The sequence below is a fragment of the Terrapene carolina genome, unplaced genomic scaffold, assembly GCF_002925995.2.
Source record: "Terrapene carolina triunguis isolate 2854851 unplaced genomic scaffold, T_m_triunguis-2.0 Scaffold69, whole genome shotgun sequence".
In the NCBI taxonomy this organism is placed as follows: Eukaryota; Metazoa; Chordata; order Testudines; family Emydidae; genus Terrapene; species Terrapene triunguis.
This window is the reverse complement of record NW_020664420.1, coordinates 49,182,895-49,204,228: the sequence shown is the minus strand read 5'-3', so window position 1 is coordinate 49,204,228 and position 21,334 is coordinate 49,182,895. Positions and strand designations below refer to the sequence as shown.

General features: G+C 44.9%; 1 protein-coding gene across 1 annotated transcript; it reads left to right on the top strand.

The window, feature by feature from the left end:
• Nucleotides 1–10,941: 10,941 nt before the first annotated feature.
• LYSMD3 (LysM domain containing 3) lies at nucleotides 10,942–14,982 on the top strand. The gene is made up of 3 exons (XM_029910936.1): nucleotides 10,942–11,039; nucleotides 11,300–11,572; nucleotides 14,261–14,982. The coding sequence occupies exons 2-3, from the start codon at nucleotides 11,315–11,317 to the stop codon at nucleotides 14,924–14,926; spliced, it is 924 nt and encodes a 307-aa protein (XP_029766796.1). The 5' UTR covers nucleotides 10,942–11,039; nucleotides 11,300–11,314; the 3' UTR covers nucleotides 14,927–14,982.
• Nucleotides 14,983–21,334: the final 6,352 nt, after the last annotated feature.

The following is a 21,334-nucleotide window of genomic DNA, read 5'->3' as shown; positions in this document are numbered from 1 at the left end:
CCCCCCCCCCCCCTCCGCCCCCGCCTAACTGCAGGGAAGGATTTCTTTTCAGCCACAGGCAAACAGCCCAGTAGGAACGGCCACCTCTGTCCTCTTAATTAAATTCCCGTATTTCAACCAGGTTACCATGAGCGATATCACTCTCCTGAGGATTAAACAGCAAGATAAAGAACGGATGTTGCTTGAATGCCAGCAAACACCGGGACCATACGCTGCCAGGCTTTGTCAGGCAATGATACCAGATTACTTGCTGCAAGCATGGCGCGGTCAAGTGTCCTACCATGGAGGACGGAATAAGGCTGCACTGCCCAGAAACCTTGTGGCAAGGCTTTTGGAGTACCTCCAGGAGAGCTTCATGGAGATGTCCCTGGAGGATTTCCGCTCCATCCCCAGACACGTTAACAGACTTTTCCAGTAGCTGTACTGGCTGCGAATGCATCCCAAGTCCTCAGGGCAAAATAATCATTAAAATACCTTGCTTTTAAAACAAGTTTTATATTTTAAAAGGTAAACTCACCTGAGGTCCCTTCCATGGGGTCGTTGTCTTGGATACTGGCTTGGGAGGGTTCGGAGGGTACTTCACTCAGGCTGAGAAAAAGCTCCTGGCTGTGGGGGAGAACGGAGTGCTGGGTGCTCTCCGCAAGCTCGTCCTCCTCCTCGTCCGCAGAATCCTCAGGTGTAGCTAAGATTACCCCCGCCTCAGATTCCACGACCACAGGTGGGGTAGTCGTGGCGGCCCCCCCTAGAATTGCATTTAGCTCGGCGTAGAAGCGGCATGTCCGCGGCTCTGACCCGGAGCGACCGTTTGCCTCCTTTGTTTTTTGATAGGCTTGTCTGAGCTCCTTGACTTTCACGCGGCACTGATCTGAGTCCCTATTGTGGCCTCTCTCCATCATGCCCTTGGAGATTTTTTCAAAAGTTTTGGCATTTCGTCTCTTTGAACGAAGTTCTGCTAGCACTGAATCCTCTCCCCATATAGCAATCAGATCCAGTACCTCCCGAACGGTCCATGCTGGTGCTCTTTTTCGATGATCAGCCTGCATTGTTACCTGTGCTCTCCACGCTGGGCAAACAGGAAATGCAATTCAAATGTTCGCGGGGCTTTTCCTGTTTACCTGGCCAGTGCATCCGAGGTCAGATTGCTGTCCAGAGCGGTCAGTGGTGCACTGTGGGATAGCTCCCGGAGGCCAATAACATCGAATTGCGGCCACACTACCCCTAATTCGAATTGACAAAATCGATTTTGGCGCTACTCCGCTCGTCGGGGTGGAGTACAGAAATCGATTTTAAGCGCCCTTTATTTCGAACTAAATGGCTCCGTTGTGTGGACGGGTGAAGGGTTAATTCGAATTAACGCTGCTAAATCCGAATTAAAGTCGTAGTGTAGACCAGGCCTAAGAGTCCCACAGTGCAGGGGGAGCGCTCAGACAGGCTGCCTGCCTGCCATGGCCCCACGCTGCTCCCAGAAGCAGCTGCGGCCAGCTGCTGCTGGCACGTCTCTGACGGGGGGAGGGAGGCAGCTTCATGCACTGCCCCACCCCCAGCACCATCCTCACAACTCCCATTGGCTGGAAATCGGCCAATGGAAGCTGCAGAGGCGGGTGCTTGCAGGTGCGGGCACTGCATGGAGACCCAATGCCCCCCTTCCCCCAAGGGGCTTGCAGAGACGTGCCAGCCACAGCTGCTTCCGGGAGCAGCATGGGGCCATGGTCTGCAGGCAGCCTGCCTGAGTCCTGCTGCACTGCCAGTCAGGAGCTACCTGTGGTAAGCGCCTCCCGGCAAGAGCCTGCACCTCGCACCCCCTCCCGCACCTCAACCTCCGGTCCCAGGTCAGAACCCCCTCCTCCACCCAAACTCCCTCCCAGACTCTACACCCCAATCCCCTGCCTGGAGCCCCTGCCTGCACCAAACTCCCTCCCAGAGCCCACACCCATCACCCTCTCCTGCACCCCAACACTGCACGAGCCTGGAGCTCCCTCCTGCACCCAAACTCCCTCCCAGACCCCGCACCCCCCCATTAATATAGTAGAAATGTGCAGGCCGTGATCACTTACCAAAATTCGTGGAGTACCCCCCCCCCGCTAAAAATTATTGCTCACCCCTGGTCTAAGTGCTCACAACAGGGTCCTAGAGAATCTGCACCCCCAACAGTGTGCCTAGTGACCCTGTGTGACATTCTCCTAGTGTCATCTGCACCGGTGATCTGCTAGGTCTCTCCAATCCTCGACTCTGGGAGCCAGCCTTACCCTGCTCCGCTGTGAGAACCCCCATTCTCAGGCTGTTCACACATAGCGTCTAGCATATAAGCTGCTCCCAGCTACGTGAGTGAGCACTTTTGGCCAGCCGCTGCTTGGATTGTGCAACTGAATGACACTAGCCAATATCTCCAGTCCCAGACACAACCCTAGGAATCTCCGTCTTGCAGTGTCCAGTTATGCCCCCTGGATGCTGCAAGCTTATATGAGTTCATCAATTTAATAAAGAAATTGATATGTACCAGGCTTGTTATCCCAAGGGGAGTCTCTGACACGGTTCAAACCAAACGCACTGCTTCAGGTAGGATAAACAAACGGATTTATTAACTACAAAAGATAGATTTTAAGTGACTATAAGTCAAAGCACAAGAAGTCAGATTTGGTCAAATGAAATAAAAGCAAAACACATTCTAAGCTGATTTTAACACTTTCAGTGCCCTTACAAACTTAGATGCTTCTCACCACAGGCTGGCTGGTTGCCCTTCAGCCACGCTCTCCCCTTTGATCAGCGCTTCAGTCGTTTGGTGGTGGTGTCTGTAGATGGAGGTGGAAGAGAGAGAGAGCATAGCAAGTGTCTCTCCCTTTTATCATGTTCTTTCTTCCCTCTTGGCTTTGTGCCCCCACCTTTAGAGTCAGGTAAGCATTACCTCATCGTAGTCCCAAACTGACCAATGGAAGGGGGGTGACTCACTCAAGAGTCCAAACAGATCCTTTGTTGCTGGGTAGGCCAGTGTCCTTTGTTCCTGTAAGGCTGGGCTGGGTTTGTCCCATACATACCCTGATGAGGTGTGAACTGCCCCTCTGCTACTGGAGAGTTTTGCCTGGGCTTGTTTTAAGCCATGAGGACACATTTTCAGCCTCATAACTATATACATGAAATTACAACCTATAACATTACTATAACAACAATGCTCAATGCATCATGAATCTCACAAAGATACCCGACATGACCAACTTTGCATTGGATACCACACAATCATATTATAAGGATGAACATGGGAGGGCAGGGTGTTCCCCCAAGATACAGAGCATCCCACCCTGAAATAGGGCAGAACTCACCATCACAGAACCCGTCAAGCCAGGACATGGTATTGCAGGAGTTCTTATAATCAGGACTGCTATTTGCCATGCTGATTTTACAGCAGCTTCCATGCCCCAGTCCTCCAGTCAGGTCACCTTCCAAATTTAGTCCCCTTTCAGTGTAACAAAAGTCTAAAGAAAACATCTAAACAGTTATTATGCCCCTTGTCGGCTACATCAGCTTTTCTTCTGGGATTGGTTCTCAGCCCCTTCTGGGCTACCTTTATGTCCTTCCATGCTCTATTACAGAGCATTGACTTCCAGGCTACTTTCCCTAGAGCCCCTCTCACAGTCTACAACTCACTGAAGTTCCCTGCTCTTTGCCTCTACTCCTGGTCTCCGCATAGTTCTTCTTTGCTCTTCTAACTGAGCATCAGGCTTTCTCCCTGATGACCCTTTATTAGCAAGGTCTCACTACCTCCCTTCCCAGGAGACTCCAGAAGCTTCTTCCAGGGACCTCCCTGTTTCTTGCAAACACTATCTCAGGGGCCTCCCATAGCACCTAACCAGCTTACTGTAGTTCCTCTTCCCTTCTCTCAGACTCAATCCTTTTAATGAGGCCCAGGTGTCATCGGGCTCACACTTGACCTCATTAGTGCCACCCCCCCCCACCCCGGGAAGCAGCTAATTATCACACAGGTGGTGCTAATTGAATAGGGCAGACTAGCCCAAGATCTCCTGGTCCTGTAACAGGGCAGGTGCTCTGAGACTGTGGGGCCTATTTCCGTTCCTCCCTGGTCTCACGCATCCAGGCAGAGTTCCTCTGAGCGATGTCTGCTGGCTCCCTAGATACCTCTGAAGAGCAGTGGGCACTGTCCGAGGATCTCTGCCCTGATTTTGTACCTGTGACCCTCACTCCTGACCCTGTTATTCATTAGTTGGCCCCTGTAATTATTTGAACCCTGGGTCCAGTAGCTCCTCCCCTTAGGCTGGGGAGGGGCCTTCAGATGCAGGTGGGCTTGTGCCCACCCGCCTCTCATTAGGTGTAACAGGGCAGACTGTCCTATTACAGATGCTAACATAGGGATGTTGAGTCCCCTCACAGCAATCTGGTGGTCTGCCAGCAAGGGGAGCCCAAGTAGCTCTGTAACATCTTAGGACCTAATCATTCACTTCTGTATAAAAATATTCACTTCCCATGTAGAAAATGGGGGAGGCAGCTAACTGTATGACAGTGTTTCCCACTTCCCTGAGATCCTGCCGAAGACTCTCTTTAGGTCTGGGGATCTGGTGGGAGAGCACGTGCTGAGCAAGCCAAGGAAGAAATGGAAAGCAGAGGAAAGACTTGCCTTATCCCACACTGACCCCATGCTGATTCCCCCAGGAATGTATTACAGACTCAAGCTGTATTATGTTTTCGCAGCCCTTCCTCTGTTTAAGTCCAGTAAGCAGACATTGACTGGACAGCTTGGTTCCACTGGAGCTATCCTATCAGGGACTTCACATTGTTGCATCTGTCTCCTCTAACTCCCTTAAATGGTAATCCCAAATGTGGAGCGGAAGGAGATACACCAGTGTAAGATGGCCTCTGGGTGTACATATCTGAGTGAATCTCTTAATTACCCATATTCTAACATGCCCTTTCATTCAGGGGATTATAATATGTATTTAGATGCCTAACTTTAAATACCAAATTTGAAATCTTGGCCTATGTCTTTAACTATAAAATGCTAGTAATTTACAAGATAGTAAGGGAAAGTAACATGCATATATGTCAGAAAGACTAAATGTGATTATTTACTGAAGATGACTCAGAAAAGGTATCAGCTTTCCCCCTTCTCAAGTCCTTACCTCCTTTCCTTCTTGACTACTTTCTTAAAATACTTTTGTTCCCAGCGGGACTGTATTTCCTAGCTTCTTCTCCATTCAAGCAACGTTGGACACAACATGTCCAAAGGAAAGGGAGTGGAGAGCCTGCTGCAGTTGTACTTGGAATGTCATGTAGTGATTAACACTGACCTTGTTGCTCATTGAGTATGCGCTATTACGATATGCAAAGTAACTTACAGAGGGATGGAGAAAGGCTGTTTTCCCATTAGCATTCATAGTAGCTGTGCAGCTACCATCCTGCTCATCAAGTTGGGAATATACCCTTTTGTATATTGATGGGAAAATGTCACTAGTTACAAATGGTTACAGACAGGGGTGTAATAGGGTCAAAGCAAACTCCAATACTTTTTTTTTTCCGAGGGAAAGTGCTTCGGCAGTTCTCTTTCACCCTGATGGTGCACCTCTAGATAAAAGAAATGGTGGAATTCCCTGTCCTGACCTTCCTTGTAGCCCCACCACCAAAAGACTAACGAAAAATGTGCCATTTTCAATACAATATGCCATCAGTAGTGTATGTTGGAACAATCATGAAACTCGGCTGTAGGTGTTACTGAGTATGAAGTGTGTCCTCTCAAGGTCCACCCACTACTCTGACCAGTCTTATAAAACAGTCTTTCAGCAACATGAATGGAGTCTGAATCGCCAGTTTCCCAGCTACCGACAATAACAGTTGCTTCATTTCTATTGCTGAAAGCTTCCTTTTTAAAGACAAGTCGGTGTTTCAGACACTCCTTGCCAAGAGTCCAGTGACACTTTTTAATAGCTGAAATTCCCACTCCCTTGTTACTACTATTTTCTGTCATCTGGAGAGACCATGAGAAAATCTTGGTTTGTAGATAATTAACCCAATATTGTCAGCTTGCATAAGGCTTCCTACACTCTCTATTAATGTAGTTGGAGGAGGATTTAATCTTCCCACCATTTGCTGTTGCTTGTATTACAGAAGAGCATATTAGGGCAGAAACAAGTTCATTTAGGTAAGCTGACTAGCAATTGAAACTGGTGCATGAAAGCTGCTTATACACAGAGGGACTCTGATGGAGCTATGATAGCTTACACCAGTTAGAGATCTGGTCCATAACAAGAAATAGCTCTTAAAACAACGAATCTAATGATTTGGCTAAGTATTGGGAAGATGCTACCAAATACACTCTGCAAGGAAGAAAAAGGACCATGGGGAAACATAACATTGTTAAGCTCCCTAAGTTCATTTAAGGGGTTATAGTAGTTTAAAGATGGCTCTGGGTAGCTAGAGCTATCTTAGGGCTGGTCTACACTGGGGGGGGGATCGATCTAAGATAAGCAACTTCAGCTATGAGAATAGCGTAGCTGAAGTCGACGTATCTTAGATCGATTTACCTCGGGTCCTCACGGCACGGGATCGATGGCCGTGGCTCCCCCATTGACTCTGCTTCTGCCTCTCATTCTGGTGGAGTTCCGGAGTCGACGGGGAGCGCGTTCGGGGATCGATTTATCACATCTAGACGAGATGCGATAAACCGATCCCTGATAGATCGATTACTACCCACCGATCCGGCAGGTAGTGAAGACGTACTGTTACACCTAATGCTGAGATGAAGATGCCCATAAATTAGCTTATTTTGATCACTCCCAATTTGGTACTGGACATGCACAATTATCCATTAACACTGCTAGCAAATGAGCTCTGCAGTGTGCCACTATGCTTGCTTTAAAATGGTGCAGAATCACTCCTGCACTGCCTGTGCCCTTCCTTGGACCCAACACATATTTTGCTCCTATCATACACTTCCACAGTGCACCTGCTCTGGATAGAAAATCTCTGTTGATGCTTGCTACTTCTGATTTTCTTATTGGCATAATTTCTCTTAAGAGTTTCTAAAAGGCTTAGGATTACTATAGAGTATCCAGAATTTTGTCTGAGCCATCCCCAGTTTCCTGAGGCAATTTCACATCCTTCAAGCAATGCTTCCTGGAAAAATCTATTGTCAAAACATCATTACATTGTTGTCATTTAAACATCACACTGCAGCACGACCTTATTCTACAATTGTGATGGCGCCCCACATAAGGCTTTATGGAAATATGCTTATGAATATATATGACATAACAGGAATATGTTCTGTGCTACATATGCATGTAACATATCTATGTAAAGGTTATGATCTACTTAATCTATTAATCCTATTTGTATACATGTATCATTTTTGTATTCAAAGTTATGAATATTGGCCGTGTACTGGCTTGATTTCTAAATAACCTTAGTAGAGCATTTGGTCAGGTCCTGGAGAAAGGAATTCGCAAAGTTAAGTGCCCAATCAAGAAACTTAAGGAACAATGCATTTTGGAATGCTCCAATCCACATAAGAAGTCTTCTTGGGGTACATCTATACTTACTTCCTGGTCCGGATGTAAGCGATCGATCTTCTGGGATCAATTTATCGCGTCTTGTCTAGACGCGATAAATCGATCCCGGAAGTGCTTGCCGTCGACACCGGTACTCCAGCTCAGCGAGAGGAGTACGCGGCATCGATGGGGGAGCCTGCCTGCAGCGTCTGGACCTGTGGTAAGTTCAGACTAAGGTACTTCGAATTCAGCTACGTTATTAACGTAGCTGAATTTGCGTACCTTAGTCCGAAGTGGGGGGTTAGTGTGGACCAGGCCTTGGAGACATTCAAGATACCATGTGGGCAATGGCTTCTGCCTGTAAAAACCATGAGTCATGCATGAACATGTGACTTGCCCAGGTGACTCCAGAACTCCATCTTGGAGCAGGACTTTGCATAGGAGAGAGGAGGGGGGTCTCTACCCACAAGAGACAGTCTATTTAAGCCCGTGGGAGACCCCTCCATTTTGGTCCTCAGTTGGCTAAAGAGAAAGCCTCCCCACCCCCAAGGATACCTGAAAGAAACTGGAACAAAGGAGTGTGAGTGATTGCTGGATCCAGACTAGCAGGAGACTAGTCTGTAAAAGGAAGCTTACTGGAAGTGGTGAGGTGTTATTTGTATTCAGTTTTCTTAGACATAGACTTGCGTGTTTTATTTTATTTTACTGGTTAATTCACTCTGTTCTGTCTGTTATTACTTGAAACCACTTAAATCCTACTTTCTGTATTTAATAAAATCACTTTTTACTTATTAACTCAGAGTATGTGTTAATACCTGGGGGGTAGTATCTCTCTATCAGTGTTATAGAGGGTGAACAATTTATGAGTTTACCCTGTATAAGCTTTACACAGAGTAAAACGATTTATTTGGGTTTAGACCCCATTGGGAGTTGGGCATCTGAGAGTTAAAGACAAGAACACTTCTGTAAGCTGCTTTCAGTTAAGTCTGCAGCTTTGGGGAAAGTAATTCAGACCCTGGGTCTGTGTTGGAGCACACGGGCGTGTCTGGCTCAGCAAGACAGGGTGCTGGGGTCCCGAGCTGGCAGGGAAAGCAGGGGCAGAAGTAGTCTTGGCACATCAGTTGGCAGCCTCAATGGGGTTTCTGTGATTCAACCCGTCACAACAATGTTACCACATTGCAATGTATTTTATTTATATTTAAATAATTAAGACACCTATACAAGGCTCTAGATGACCTAATATATCATTAGTATTCTAATAAAATAATGAAAATGACCATTTTAACAGAAACTCTGCTAATCAGCCACCTACAAAACCTCCTTTCCCACCCTTAACTGAGACCCTCAGCCCATGCACGGCTGGGTTGGGGCACTGAGCAGCAGCGCCGTAACAAGGGCAAGGCGAGTGAGGCACGTGCCTCGGGCGCACAAAGCCGAGGGGTGCAAAAAGTGGTGGAGAAAAAAAAAAGCTGCTGACACAGAGATATTTATAACCAGGTGATCTCCCCCCAGCCCCACCTGCCACCCCCCGCGCCTCCCCCGAGTGTCCCCCAGCCCTGACTTGCTTCCCCCGCCTTCCCGGACCAGAGCAGCTCCATGCTGCCTCCCTGCAGCAACTGCTGCCGCAGGGTCCTAGTGCCCTCCATCTCACTCTGAGAGCTCAGACTGACTCTGAGCCTGTCCTTCCCCCTCAGACCCTTTCATTTTTCAATGGGACCCTCCAGCAGCACAGCCCTCACCCCCCGCACACAGTCACCGCTCCTGCCCCATGCTGGGCAAGGAGACAGCCTCATCCCTCACCCCCAGTGAGGCTACAGTCAGGGGCAACAGCAGGAGAGGAGACGCACACAGCGCCCCCCAGCACTCCCTCGCCTCCCCTGTGGTGGATTCCTGGATCTGAGAGGGGCCCTAGGAGCACATGCAGTGACAGTGTGCTGCTGGGGGGGGGGCAGGAAAGGGGGGCTCCTCCCCCAGAGCTTGCTGCTGCCGGCAGGGAAAAGGCTGGGGGAGTCCTCCTCTCTGGCCCCTGTCCTGGAGCAGCCTGGCTGTACCCCAAACTCATCCCCAGCCCTGTCCCACCCCAGAGCCCACACCCCCAGTCAGAGCTTTCTCTCTGCCCCCCCACCGCACCCTCAACCCTCTGCCCGAGCCCCTCCAGCACCCCAAACACCTCATCCCCAGTCCCAGCCAGAGCCCCCACACCCCAACCCTCTGCCCCAGCCCTGAGCCCCTCCCACACCCCAAACCTCCCATTCCCAGTCCCCGACAGAGCCCTCACCCCAACTCTCACCCTGAGCCCCCCCACACTCCAAACCCCTCATCTGCAGCCACAACCCACAGCCCTCACCCCTGCACCCCATCCCTCTGTACCCCTCCCATCCCCAAACTCCCTCTCAGAACATGCACCCCCTCCCTCCACAACCCCTCCCATCCCCAAACTCCCTCCCAGAGCCTGCACCCCAATCCCCTGCCCCAGCCTAGGGCCTGCACCCCAGACTGCCTCCCTCACCCAAACTCCCTCCCAGAGCCTTGGGCGGGTGGGGGGAGCAGAGTTTGGGTGGGGGCGGGTTCTGGGCACCACCAAAATTTTTACAAACCTACCACCCCTGATCCTGCCCTGCAAACCTGAACTCCCAGCATTCTCAGGACACATGCTGATCCCTAGTGGCCACTGCTGATATCCAGCACTTCCCTCCTTTCTTAACCTGTGAGTCCCTCTCTGGATTAGAACTGGACTGGAACCAAAGAACATCTTGGAAGCAACATTACCAGCCCAAGCAGTCAAAAATCATGAGTTGACCGCCCCCCAAAATCACAGGCTCTACCACCGCCCCTTCATTCATTCTTCGGCGGCAAGCTTTTCCCTCCGAGAGGGACCGAGGGACCCACCGCTGAATTGTCGCCGAAGAGCTGGCCCTAGGGGAGGGCGAAATTTTATATTCTTGCCTCAGGCACAAAAATACCTAGCTACAGCTCTGCTGGGCAGACCTGGGACACCAAGTTAACTCACTCGAATTGTTTAGGGCCGGGTTGAGGCTGGAGACTCCGCACCATCCAGCAGCATTTTATAACGTGGGCATAACTTTGCAGTTGAGCTCGGGTCCAGACACCGTGCCTGCTTTGGGGCCAAAATCACCCCACCCCGACTGGTATCTCTTGCAATCCCCCAGGATCCTGGGGCCAGTCTCGTGATCTCTAGACACTCGGAATGGGCACCGCTGCCAGGCGCCCTGCCCCAGCGCTTGGCTAGGGGAACCCGGGACCCGGGGGCACGCCTGTTCTAGCCCTGTTGCGGCTGCGCTAGCTGTACGCTCCTCGGCGAGCAGCTCCCGCCCCCGGAGCCCAGGGAACAGTAGACTCCCGCTCTACAGCGTCCCTTACTCAATGCGCATGCGCGGCTGAGCCCGACGCGCAGGCCCCTTTAAGAGCGCTGGGGGCGGGGCTGCTTTGCAGACGTGGCGGCCGCGACAGGCCGCCCCGCGCGGAAGGCGCTGATGAACGGCGGCCGCCCGGCGCCATTGCCATGAAGAGTTCCTGGGGGAGCGGCAGGTAAGTGTTGTTCCCTGCGGGCCGCCCTCTGCCCCCCGCGGAGAGGGACCGGCACGGCCGCCCTGAGCCCCGCGACCCCTGGCATCGGGGGGGCAGAGCCTCGCCCCGCCCCCAGTGTAGCGCCACATGAGCAGCGCCGTGCGCAGGCCCCGGCTGGGCGCCCGGAGGCAGCGCAGCGGGTGGGCGAGGGGCGCGGGGCGGGCGAGGGGCGCGGTTGAAGGCTTTGCCCCGGGTGGCAGGTGTTTCTCTGTTGTCGTTAGAGGCTTCCCGAGAGAATGGCCGGGAGGAGCCAGCCCCCAGCCGGAGCCCTGCCCGCCGCGGGCAGCAGCCGCGCGTACCCGTTTGGAAACGGTCTCCAGGCGGACAGCGAGGCGCAGGAGGAGGACGGGGAAGTGTCCGAGCTGCGCCCAAGAGGGAGGGAGAAGGTCCGACGAAGTACCTCGCGAGACCGGCTGGATGATATTGTGCTACTAACGAAGGACATCCAGGAAGGCGAGACTTTAAACGCGATAGCGCTGCAGTATTGTTGCTCGGTGAGTCTCGTGTACAGAGCGGTCCCCAGCGCGGTTTGTATCTTTGCCCACGAGCCGCTCAGGCCCAGCGGGACACCCAGCGTGTTCCCTACACAAACTACACAACACGAATGCTAAGTTGCGTGACATTTAAGCCCCAGAAATCAAGAAATGTGCAAGTTAAGGCTGACAAGGTGTGCGAGGTAATACCTTTATTGGACAGCTTCTGTTGGTGAGAGAGACAAGCTTTTGAGCCATACAGAGCTCCTCTTCGGACCTGGAAAAGGTACTGGGAATGAATGACTTAAAGAAATGCCACAAAATATTAGTATATGCCTTACAATGTAGAAAAAGGTTTTAGTGTTTTAAACTATTGGCTTGGCTGTAATGATCTTGAATGTATATACAGTAGCACCTTTCATCCAAATGGAACCTAGAATGTTTAAAAACTTTACTGTGTGTAAAATATGCTGACATTGCACATCTTTGAACTATAGCTCTCTCTGGGGTGATATGTGACAACTCTTCAACAGCACATAAGAACACAACAAAAGGACTTAATGTTGTAAGTCGTGTATTGCAGTCACATTTTCATTCCAAATCTTCATACCACATTTTACAGATTATATTCTTGAAAGCATTTCCTGGATATTATGCATTTTGGAAAAAAGTGTGGTGTGTCTGAGAGAGAAGGTGAGGCTGCATCTGAAGTCTGTACCACAGTGCATAGCCACAAGTGGGCAGACTTGTAATAGAGCAACCTGTATGGAGACGTTTCTTGATTTGGATGCCTAACAGTATAACAGCAGTGCTCACTAAAAGTTTTCATATGGTACTTTAATTTTTTAAAAAGAAAAATAGATAAGAGAAAATAAGTAACTTTGTTCTCCAGGACTCTGAAATTCTGAAGACTAGCCATAAATGGGTATTAGCACATGTAAATAACATCACTAGGAGCTATTTGTCCAGACACCACTTACCTCCCTCCCTATGCACTTTAGGAAGGCCAAGAGAACACTCTCTTCTTACATGAGCCTTAGGGTGCTGCCAACTTTGCAACATCTCCAGTTTTAGCATTTTAACTTGCATGAGTAGTGTTTAGCTTCTTGGCACTCTTGCATAGTCTACTAGTATTGAGCCAAGGGCTTCTGCAGAGCTCTTGCCTCAGCTAAAGGGAACCTTCAGTACACTTCTCACTTTGTAGTTAAACTATCTGTACGTGTGTGGTAGTATAGCCTTCTTGACCAGAGTAGTGAGAAACTTGTACAAAATCTGAGCTACATTTGCTCATGCAGCTTTCAAAAGCTCATAACTTGGTCAATAAAAAACAATTTTCTAGGGAATGCTCAGAGGTGTTCTTATATGGCTTTTTTTTATGCAAAATGTAAACTTTCAACTCTCTAGCCATTTTGATTGTAAAGCAGTTATTTAAAAATACAAAAACTTGGTGAGTGAAGCAGAAACCTTATTTACTTGTTCTCAGATGTTTTGCTCCTATTCTCGGGGTGGGATTGGTGGGGAGGGAAGAGAGCCTGTCTACAGAGACCAAGCCTGAGGAACCTTCCTTCATCTTGTAAGATGAAAAGCTTTAAAAAGTTAAGTATCTGAACGCTTGATTTAACTGAAAAAAAAATTTTTTTTTTAAACTACCCCTTCTTTAATCATTTTCTCTCCTCTCCCTCTTCTCTGTACCCTTCACAAGCTTACTGTTTGTAGCTGTTTGTAATATAACCTGTTCTGGAATATTTTTTGCAAGAGTTAATAAGTAGAGCTCTTAAATCTGTAGGAAATCCTGCCCTTTCTCAAAGAAAGAGGGGGGGCAAAGGAAGACTTAATGCCCTGAGTTATGCCTATTGTTGCACTTGGCAATACAGAGGCAGAGAAGAAAGAACTATACTAGATGAATGAGGGTAATTTTGTAAAGTAGGAGAACTTCTATCTACCTAGATGTTCCCGAACAGGGGTCGGCAACCTTTCAGAAGTGGTGTGCCGAGTCTTCATTTATTCATTCTAATTTAAGGTTTCGTGTGCCAGTAATACATTTTAATGTTTTTAGAAGGTCTCTTATATATATATATAGACTTATAACAATAGTTTAGTTTTATATGTAAAGTAAATAAGGTTTTTAAAATGTTTAAGAAGTTTCATTTAAAATTAAATTAAAATGCAGAGCCCCCCGGACCAGTGGCCAGGACCCGAGCCGTGTGAGTGCCACTGAAAATCAGCACACCTACCGCCTTTGGCACGCATGCCATAGGTTGCCTACCCCCGGTCTAGAATAACCAAACCACATTTGACAGTAATAGTATGCCTTTTGCAAAGCACTTCATAAACTAATGGTCATCATTTCTTTGAAAGGGAGAGAGGAGTATTATTTCCATTTTCATAAATAGTTATTGAGACACAGGTTGAGTGACATTTCCCCCCCAAGTTCAGAGGGAGTCAGGGTGATTATTTGCATTAGAATACAGTTCCTGCCTTCCAGTCTGTACTTCAGTTCTTGTCTGTTTCAAAAATTTTGTTTGTATTTGGAACTCTTTGATTCCATGTCTTGCATAAAAATATTTTCGATTGGGTTCCATTTATAATGTGGGATTTCCTTTTTTAGGGGTGTACCCTGTCACTCAGGGAGGCTAGAGCTCTTCTTCAGGTTTAATAAACCTTTCATATTGTTTAAACTACATTGCTTTAATTAATTTTTTTTTTCAGGTTGCAGACATCAAGAGGGTTAATAATCTTATCACTGACCAGGATTTTTTTGCACTGAGATCTATCAAAATTCCAGTGAAGAAGTTCAGTGTATTGACTGAAACGCATTGCTCTCCAAAAGGCAAGCAAGTTTCAAGACCTTTATCATCTACTCAGTTTTCCCCAGAATTCCAAGGAACATCACCAGCTTCTGATTCATTTTCCTGTAATGAGACTGTAGGCAACTTCTTGAAAGAAGTGGATCGCGATATAGAACAAATAGTAAAGTGCAATGATACAAAAAGAGAGAATCTTAATGAAGTTGTTTCTGCCTTATCCGCACAGCAGATATGCTTTGAACCTGATGCTAAAACCAAAAAGCGGAAAGATCCCTATTACGGAGCAGACTGGGGCATAGGATGGTGGACAGCAGTGGTGATAATGTTGGTGATTGGCATAATAACTCCAGTTTTTTATCTCTTATATTATGAGGTTTTAGTGAAAGTGGACGTTAGTCACCATTCTACAATGGAATCTGCCCACTCACTAGTCACAGCACCATCGCAACAAAAACAAATTGAAAATGGAATAAATCCAGCAAACATTATGAATGTTGAGAGTGAGGAGGAGCTTCAGCATTACAATGGAAAGTCCCAGGAGACTGTTGTTCATAGACATATAACATAACTTTCACATGAAGAGAGAAACAGTATAGAATGCGAAATGCATCTGGAATGCAAAGAATAGATATTACTGATGTATACATTCCTTCTTTTTGGGCAGTATTAAAGTACAAGGATGCTTTGCTTCCTTTATTTAAATAGTTGTGGGAACCTGCCATATTTACATAGGAGATAATCCTTCTGTGGGTCATTTAAACTGTCAAGCATGTTGACAGATGACATTACCAGATTTAATGTGAGGTTGTCATGGTATAAATGTGTATGTAAACAGGTATTTTTGAAAGGCTTTGCACTTTTTTCTATTTAAATATAACCTGTTTTGTTTTTCATTAACGATTGCTGTTAAGGTGCAGTTCTGACAAACATGAGATAAATGAGTACAGTTGACTATAATTTGCTATGTGAAAGCATCTGCTTCAGCATGTTTAATTTTAAAAATAAATATTGTTTCATGCTTTATTTATAATATATTTAATGGTACATGCTACATGGGCTATCTTAATATCCCAGTTTATGGCTATCAACTGAAGAGATCTACTTCCCACTTCATAATATATACCACTGAATACATATTTAGTGTATGGCTGGTGTAAATTCTGTGTGTAAAACCTTTTCCATATATAAAGTTCAAACTACTTTTTTCCTTAGATCAGCGTGAGACTTTCTGAAAGGAAAATGAATATATTGGGCTGAGAGCTACTGTTGACTAACTAGAAAGATGTACTAAATTAAGCTTCGTTGACTGATAGGGCATTGCTTATGTTGAACTTTTTTTGCACTATAACTACTGCCTTATATAATAGACATCAAGTGGTGAGATTGCAAAGACATTTAATAGAAGTTTGTGAGCTTTTCACAATCCGTGCACAACCAAACAGTTTATTAAATTCATCCTTTTTGAGTATAAGCAAATTTACTTTACTACAAGTAAGGCCCAAAGTTCAGACTGGGTCTCATTTTCTGCTGCAATCCAGTCAATAGGCTCATAAGCCCTCTCTTTAAATGTACTTCAAAAGCTTGCTTGAGGTCACTTTGTGTATAAGTGAGCTATGCTCTGATGCCTAAACACAATCCAGTTGTTGAGACAGAAGTCCTTGTCCTGTGTAATAATTAGCTGCTTAAATTTGAATAATTAGAAATTGGCTAAATAACATGTCTTTTTCTGTTCAACTACTTGTATGAGAAAACAATCCAAGGGATGTAGCATTTCCTTCCATATCTTTTTTGTATTATTAAGGAAATGTCACTCTCCTAGTTACATCTTACAGTGCAGAAAACTGGTTTTCCTCAGTTGAAACAGCTGGTGTTTTCAGGTGTCTGAGTGGATGCATTCGGTAATATGTAGGAGGGCTTCAGAAGCACCACTCTTTTTCAGCTCACTCCCACAACACTTCAGAGGGAAACCCTGTGGCATCTAGAAGAGAAATTTGGCCTGCAGTGAGGGTGCAGCTACTGGAAGTACCTTACTGCCCCCATGATCCTTGTCAGCCTCTTGTGCTCTTAAATTTCTTCCCCTGAAGAAGGCTGGTCCCTGCATTTAAGCAGTCACCTAAATTTTTCCTAAGAAAGTTACAGCTAGTGAAGAGGGAAATTAGGTTTGAACGTACTAATTTTTGTTTAAAGAGGAAAGTGGAGGTAGTTATGTATTCCTTTATAGGGATTTATTAAAATATGAATTAAGATAGTGCCTATAACTTACACTAAATCCCATCATATTTGCCCCCTGAAGCAAGGTTCTCACTGTTATCCTCCACTCATAATTATTTCACCATATGAGTAAATGGATAGGCTTTGGCAGCAAAAGAGACTTGAGTGAAAAATACTTCTCTTCAATGTTATATTTTGTATTTAAACAGCATCTTGTCCAAGTGTACAGTATAAACAAGTGATTCTGAGAAATGGACATATTTTTAAAAGATGCAGTACTTACAAACACTTTCTCAATTTAGAAATTCTGATGTCTTGCAGATTTTAAGGAGGGCAAATGCAGTTTATTGTTAAATGAGGCAAACATGGTTAACTGACTGTATTTTTATTTAAAAATTGTAAAACTTGACAATACAAAAATTGCATTTTAAGGCTCAAGTGGTCTAAAATTTGGCAGGTGGAAGTACACTTTGATCCTGTGAATTTTTATTTTGGAGCTATTCTGAATTGTTTGATAAAGTGGCTGCGCTCAGAAGAATTTGATCATGCAAAATTTCTTCCAGAGAAGACCAAACTAGCTATACAAGTAGGAATTATTTAACATTTTGTTTTAGAAATAGTTATAAAAACTTCTACAAACATAATGGGTCAAAACATTAAACAGTTGAAGTTTAGAAACAGTTGAGATTGCTTTAATCTAGGATTTCAACATTACTTTGAAGGTGCCTTAATAGAAATCGTATCTGTGTAGGATCTGGAACTCTTTAAGCATAGAATACAATTCTGTGCTCTGAACGAACTTAGGCTTGCTCTTTTTGCTTGCCTTAACTAACCTCTTGTCCCCTATGTCAATGATTAGTTTTGGAATTACAAAATGTTAATGCTTTGTAATGTCAGAGATTGATCCTTTCATCACAATAAAAAACTCAAGAGAATTATTAACAAGCTGAATAACATGAAATGAGCTTGTTTGGGATTTTCAAAAGATATGTTGCATACTAGTTATTTTCAGTAAGTGTGACTCATTGCATACACACATGAGCAGACAAAAGAAAATATTAAATTGCTAATATTTTGGTAATAGATTATAATGGTCAGATTTGATCATATCTGAAAGGGTTCTATACTGTTAAAATACAAGTAAAGAGACATCGCTACTTATGTTGCTCTGTGGCATTATATACTGAGAGCCTTTGTTTAGTTACATCTCATGCAAGTCAAATTTGTGTGTTTTATTTTAAGGTCTGAGAAGGCTTGTGACTTATTGTCAATGAGTACTTCCTAAAAAAATGTGTACTGCAGCAAAGGCATAAACGTTATCTTTTAAAGTCATTTTTGAAAAAATACTTAAGAAAAAACTGTTATTCTTTTGAACAACATTCCATTAGCTTATATAACAACATTTTTAAGAGCAGAAAGTTAATTTTATCAGAGTCTGACATAGGTTTCCCTTGAATATAGGACTCCTGTTAGTACTAAAGGGAGTTGCTTGCATGAATTTCAGTTTGCTTCTCTGTGGGCAGCCTTGTTCTGTTGCAATTCTACTATCTTTTTCCAAACTACGATGACTGATACTGCAGTATCAGTTATTTACCTGTAGCAGTAAATAACTAGCTGATTGCTCTTTGTGGTACAGATTTACATTTAATAGTTAGAAGTGAAGTGGTAAAGCCAGACTCCTGTCAAAACTGTTTTAACAGTGAAGTTGGAATTGTAAAGAAATTTATTACATAGTGCATTCAAGTGAAGAATCATGCTTTAGATTAAATACAAAACATGGTTTGCTCAGGAAGTCAATTTTTAATCTAAGTGCATATTGCACTGTTGGCACATATGTAAATGTTTTATTTAAATCTGATATATTTTGGAGTACACTACCACAAATGGTCTTTGTATAACAAAGTATTTTATACAGGATCAAAATGTAATTAGATGTGAAATAATGCAGTGCTGAAGATGTAAGCCTCTTATTAAATCTTTTATTCCTTTTACTTGCTTCATAGTTTTGGGAGAGCTCTGAGCATTCTAATAAAATATTTTTGTGTGCAGCAAAATGTGAACTTGAGAGCATGTTCTTGTCCCTGCATCTGCTTTCCTGAGGAAGTTGCACACTTGTCTCTCAAGCTGATATTGATTAGCCTATGTACAACCTCAAACTAAACTCCTAGGTTCGTGAATATCTCTGTTTATATGTTGTGTAGAGCTCAGTACAATATTTACATCTATTATGTATTATGACATTATAGTACGGTTATTCACCCCCTATTGTATGAGTAGACTCTCGATTTCAGATAAATGACTGCCTTTGACCTACCTAAAAACCATGAGGTGCGTGAGGAAGCTTTAAAAAACAGGCCCAAGAAAAGTAACCCCAGTTATTAGTGAAGCTAATTTTCAGATGCCAACATTTTCACAGGCTGGCAAAACTACCTTTCTGGTGGTATACTATACTACTTTCACCTGCCACTTTTGTCCTAGGAATTTGCAGCTGAAATCCATTTTACTTTGTAAAATAGTTATCCAGAGTCAGAAGTTTTCTTAAACCCAAGTAAACAATGTTTTGTTCACTCTGCTAACATTGGGGAATATTAATCATATTCTAAATAGTTAAAGGGACTGTGCCAATTTGGAATGCTATCTGAAAAGTAGTTCCAGGTTTCATGTAGACCCTGAACAGTATAGTTTAACTCTCTCATCTTCATCTTTCCCTGTAAGAGGTAGACATTCACAGGCATGCTGCTAAGTTCAGTTCTTGTATCGGACCCTGTTCAACAGAGTGAACAATCAATATAATTTTACCAAGTTTTATTCTTAAAGGGCTGTGCTAAGGTATGGTCATGCTTGAAGTGGTTTGCTGCATGGTTATCTGTATTCACCACCAGCCATGGTAGCTGCTATAGCCATAATAGCCACATTTCTCCACATGGAGAGTGGGGAGGGGAATGCAACATCTTTCCCCCGCCCCCCACCAGTTGTGCAGGGATGGAATGGAAGGAGGCCTGTCCAAGCGGAAAGCCATAAATGGCTCCAGGACCATCTGAGTACATGCGGTACAATGCACAGATGGCAAAAAGCTACCAGTAAGTTATTGGTGCCTTGAGACTGATCACTGAAAGGCAGCTTTGGGTTCAAGGCTTGACTACAGACAAAAAATGGCAGGAAGGGTATCCTCATACTTAAATTGGCTAACAAAATATCCTTGATCAGCACAACCATATTGTTTTCAGTAAACTACACAAGCACATTCTCCAAGTCACTGGGACCTGAGCAGTGTGTGTGTATGGGAGATATTTGCCTGTAACATTACACTGCATCTTTCTCCACATTCTGAAAACACACTTTTATAAATGAAGTTTAAAGTACTATTTCCTATGTGTCTTCATGTTGGTTGACACTGGTGTGATTCCTGGTTGCTGGCAGAGTCTGGAATTGTTAGGAAATAACTTCAGTCTTCATGGTGCTGTGCAGGAGACAATGGTGTTGTAGAGTTACATCAGTGACCTCTACTGATGACCCCATTCCTGTACACTCAAGCCCTCAAATACCCTCCTATTCTGCTGCTGGTACCGAAAACTCCAAGAACAAGACAACTTACCCTGAGCTGGGTTCAGCTAAAGTCTATAAACCAAGACAATGTCTTTTTAGAAGATATGTGACAGCTCAAACAAAACTTATGAGCTTGATCTGGTAATTAGTGGATTAGATTCCATGGCCTATGGAGGAGCTCAGACTAAATCATAACTGTCCCTTCTGGTCTTAACTGTTCATGGAGATGGGGGAACCTACCTGCAGAAAGGATTATCTGGACAAGTATGAATTGATGTCCCAAACATCAGAAGAGAGTTGAAGAAGCTCAGCTGCTGCATCTTGAAGCCATTCCCTGCTCTTCCTCTTGACTATAATTTTTTTGGTGGAAAGTCATTTCTGAACATGTTAAATCTTACTGCCTTGTGTTGGACAATGAAATAAGGTGGCTTCTTGGGGTTTGTCTCTCCCATTATATTTGTATACTCTTTCTTCTGATTGCATTGTATCTCACTATTTCCTTATTCTGTGATCTTTGACTGCATTTGATAAAATCCTACCTTTTTCCACATTTCACCTAAGGAAGTAGTTGCTGGCATAATGGTTCCATAAATCTACCTTAATAGAATCATAGGACTGGAAGGGATCTTGAGAGGTCATCTAGTCCAGTCCCCTGCACTCATGGCAGGACTAAGTATTATCTAGACCAGTGGTTCTTAACCTGGGGTGCACGCACCCCCGGGGGTGTGAGATGCCCTTTCTGGGGGTGTGAGACATGCCAGATTTTTTTAGAAAACACAAATTAAGCACAGGCATGCAAGTACAACTACTTTGTTTAATCAAACCTATGTATTAACATTAACAATTACTGTAATATACAAACAAAAAAATTATTTTCAAGTTTTTAAGCAAATTGTAGTGAAATTATCTTGCTACAAAATACAGTGTACCGCCATGTTGCGGGGTATTTCTTGACACATGCGCCGATGATGATGTGGCATATATATTTATATATAGTTATGATACATCTAGGTTTAAAGAACTGACCTACTTCAACGATTTTTGATAAGGGGTGCGAGAACATATTTTGAGAACCAAAAGGGGTGCAGGCTGCAGTAAAGGTTAAGAACCACTGCTCTAGACCATCCCTGACAGGTGTTTGTCTAACCTGCTCTTAAAAAAAACTCCAATGATAGAGATTCCACAACCTCCCTTGGCAATTTATTCCAGTGCTTACCCA

Coding starts and splice junctions, on each gene's coding strand:
- LYSMD3 (XM_029910936.1), top strand. CDS start 11,315: ATGGCCGGGAGGAGCCAGCCCCCAGCCGGAGCCCTGCCCGCCGCGGGC. Junction 11,573..14,260: donor CGCTGCAGTATTGTTGCTCG/GTGAGTCTCGTG, acceptor TTTTTTTTTCAG/GTTGCAGACATCAAGAGGGT.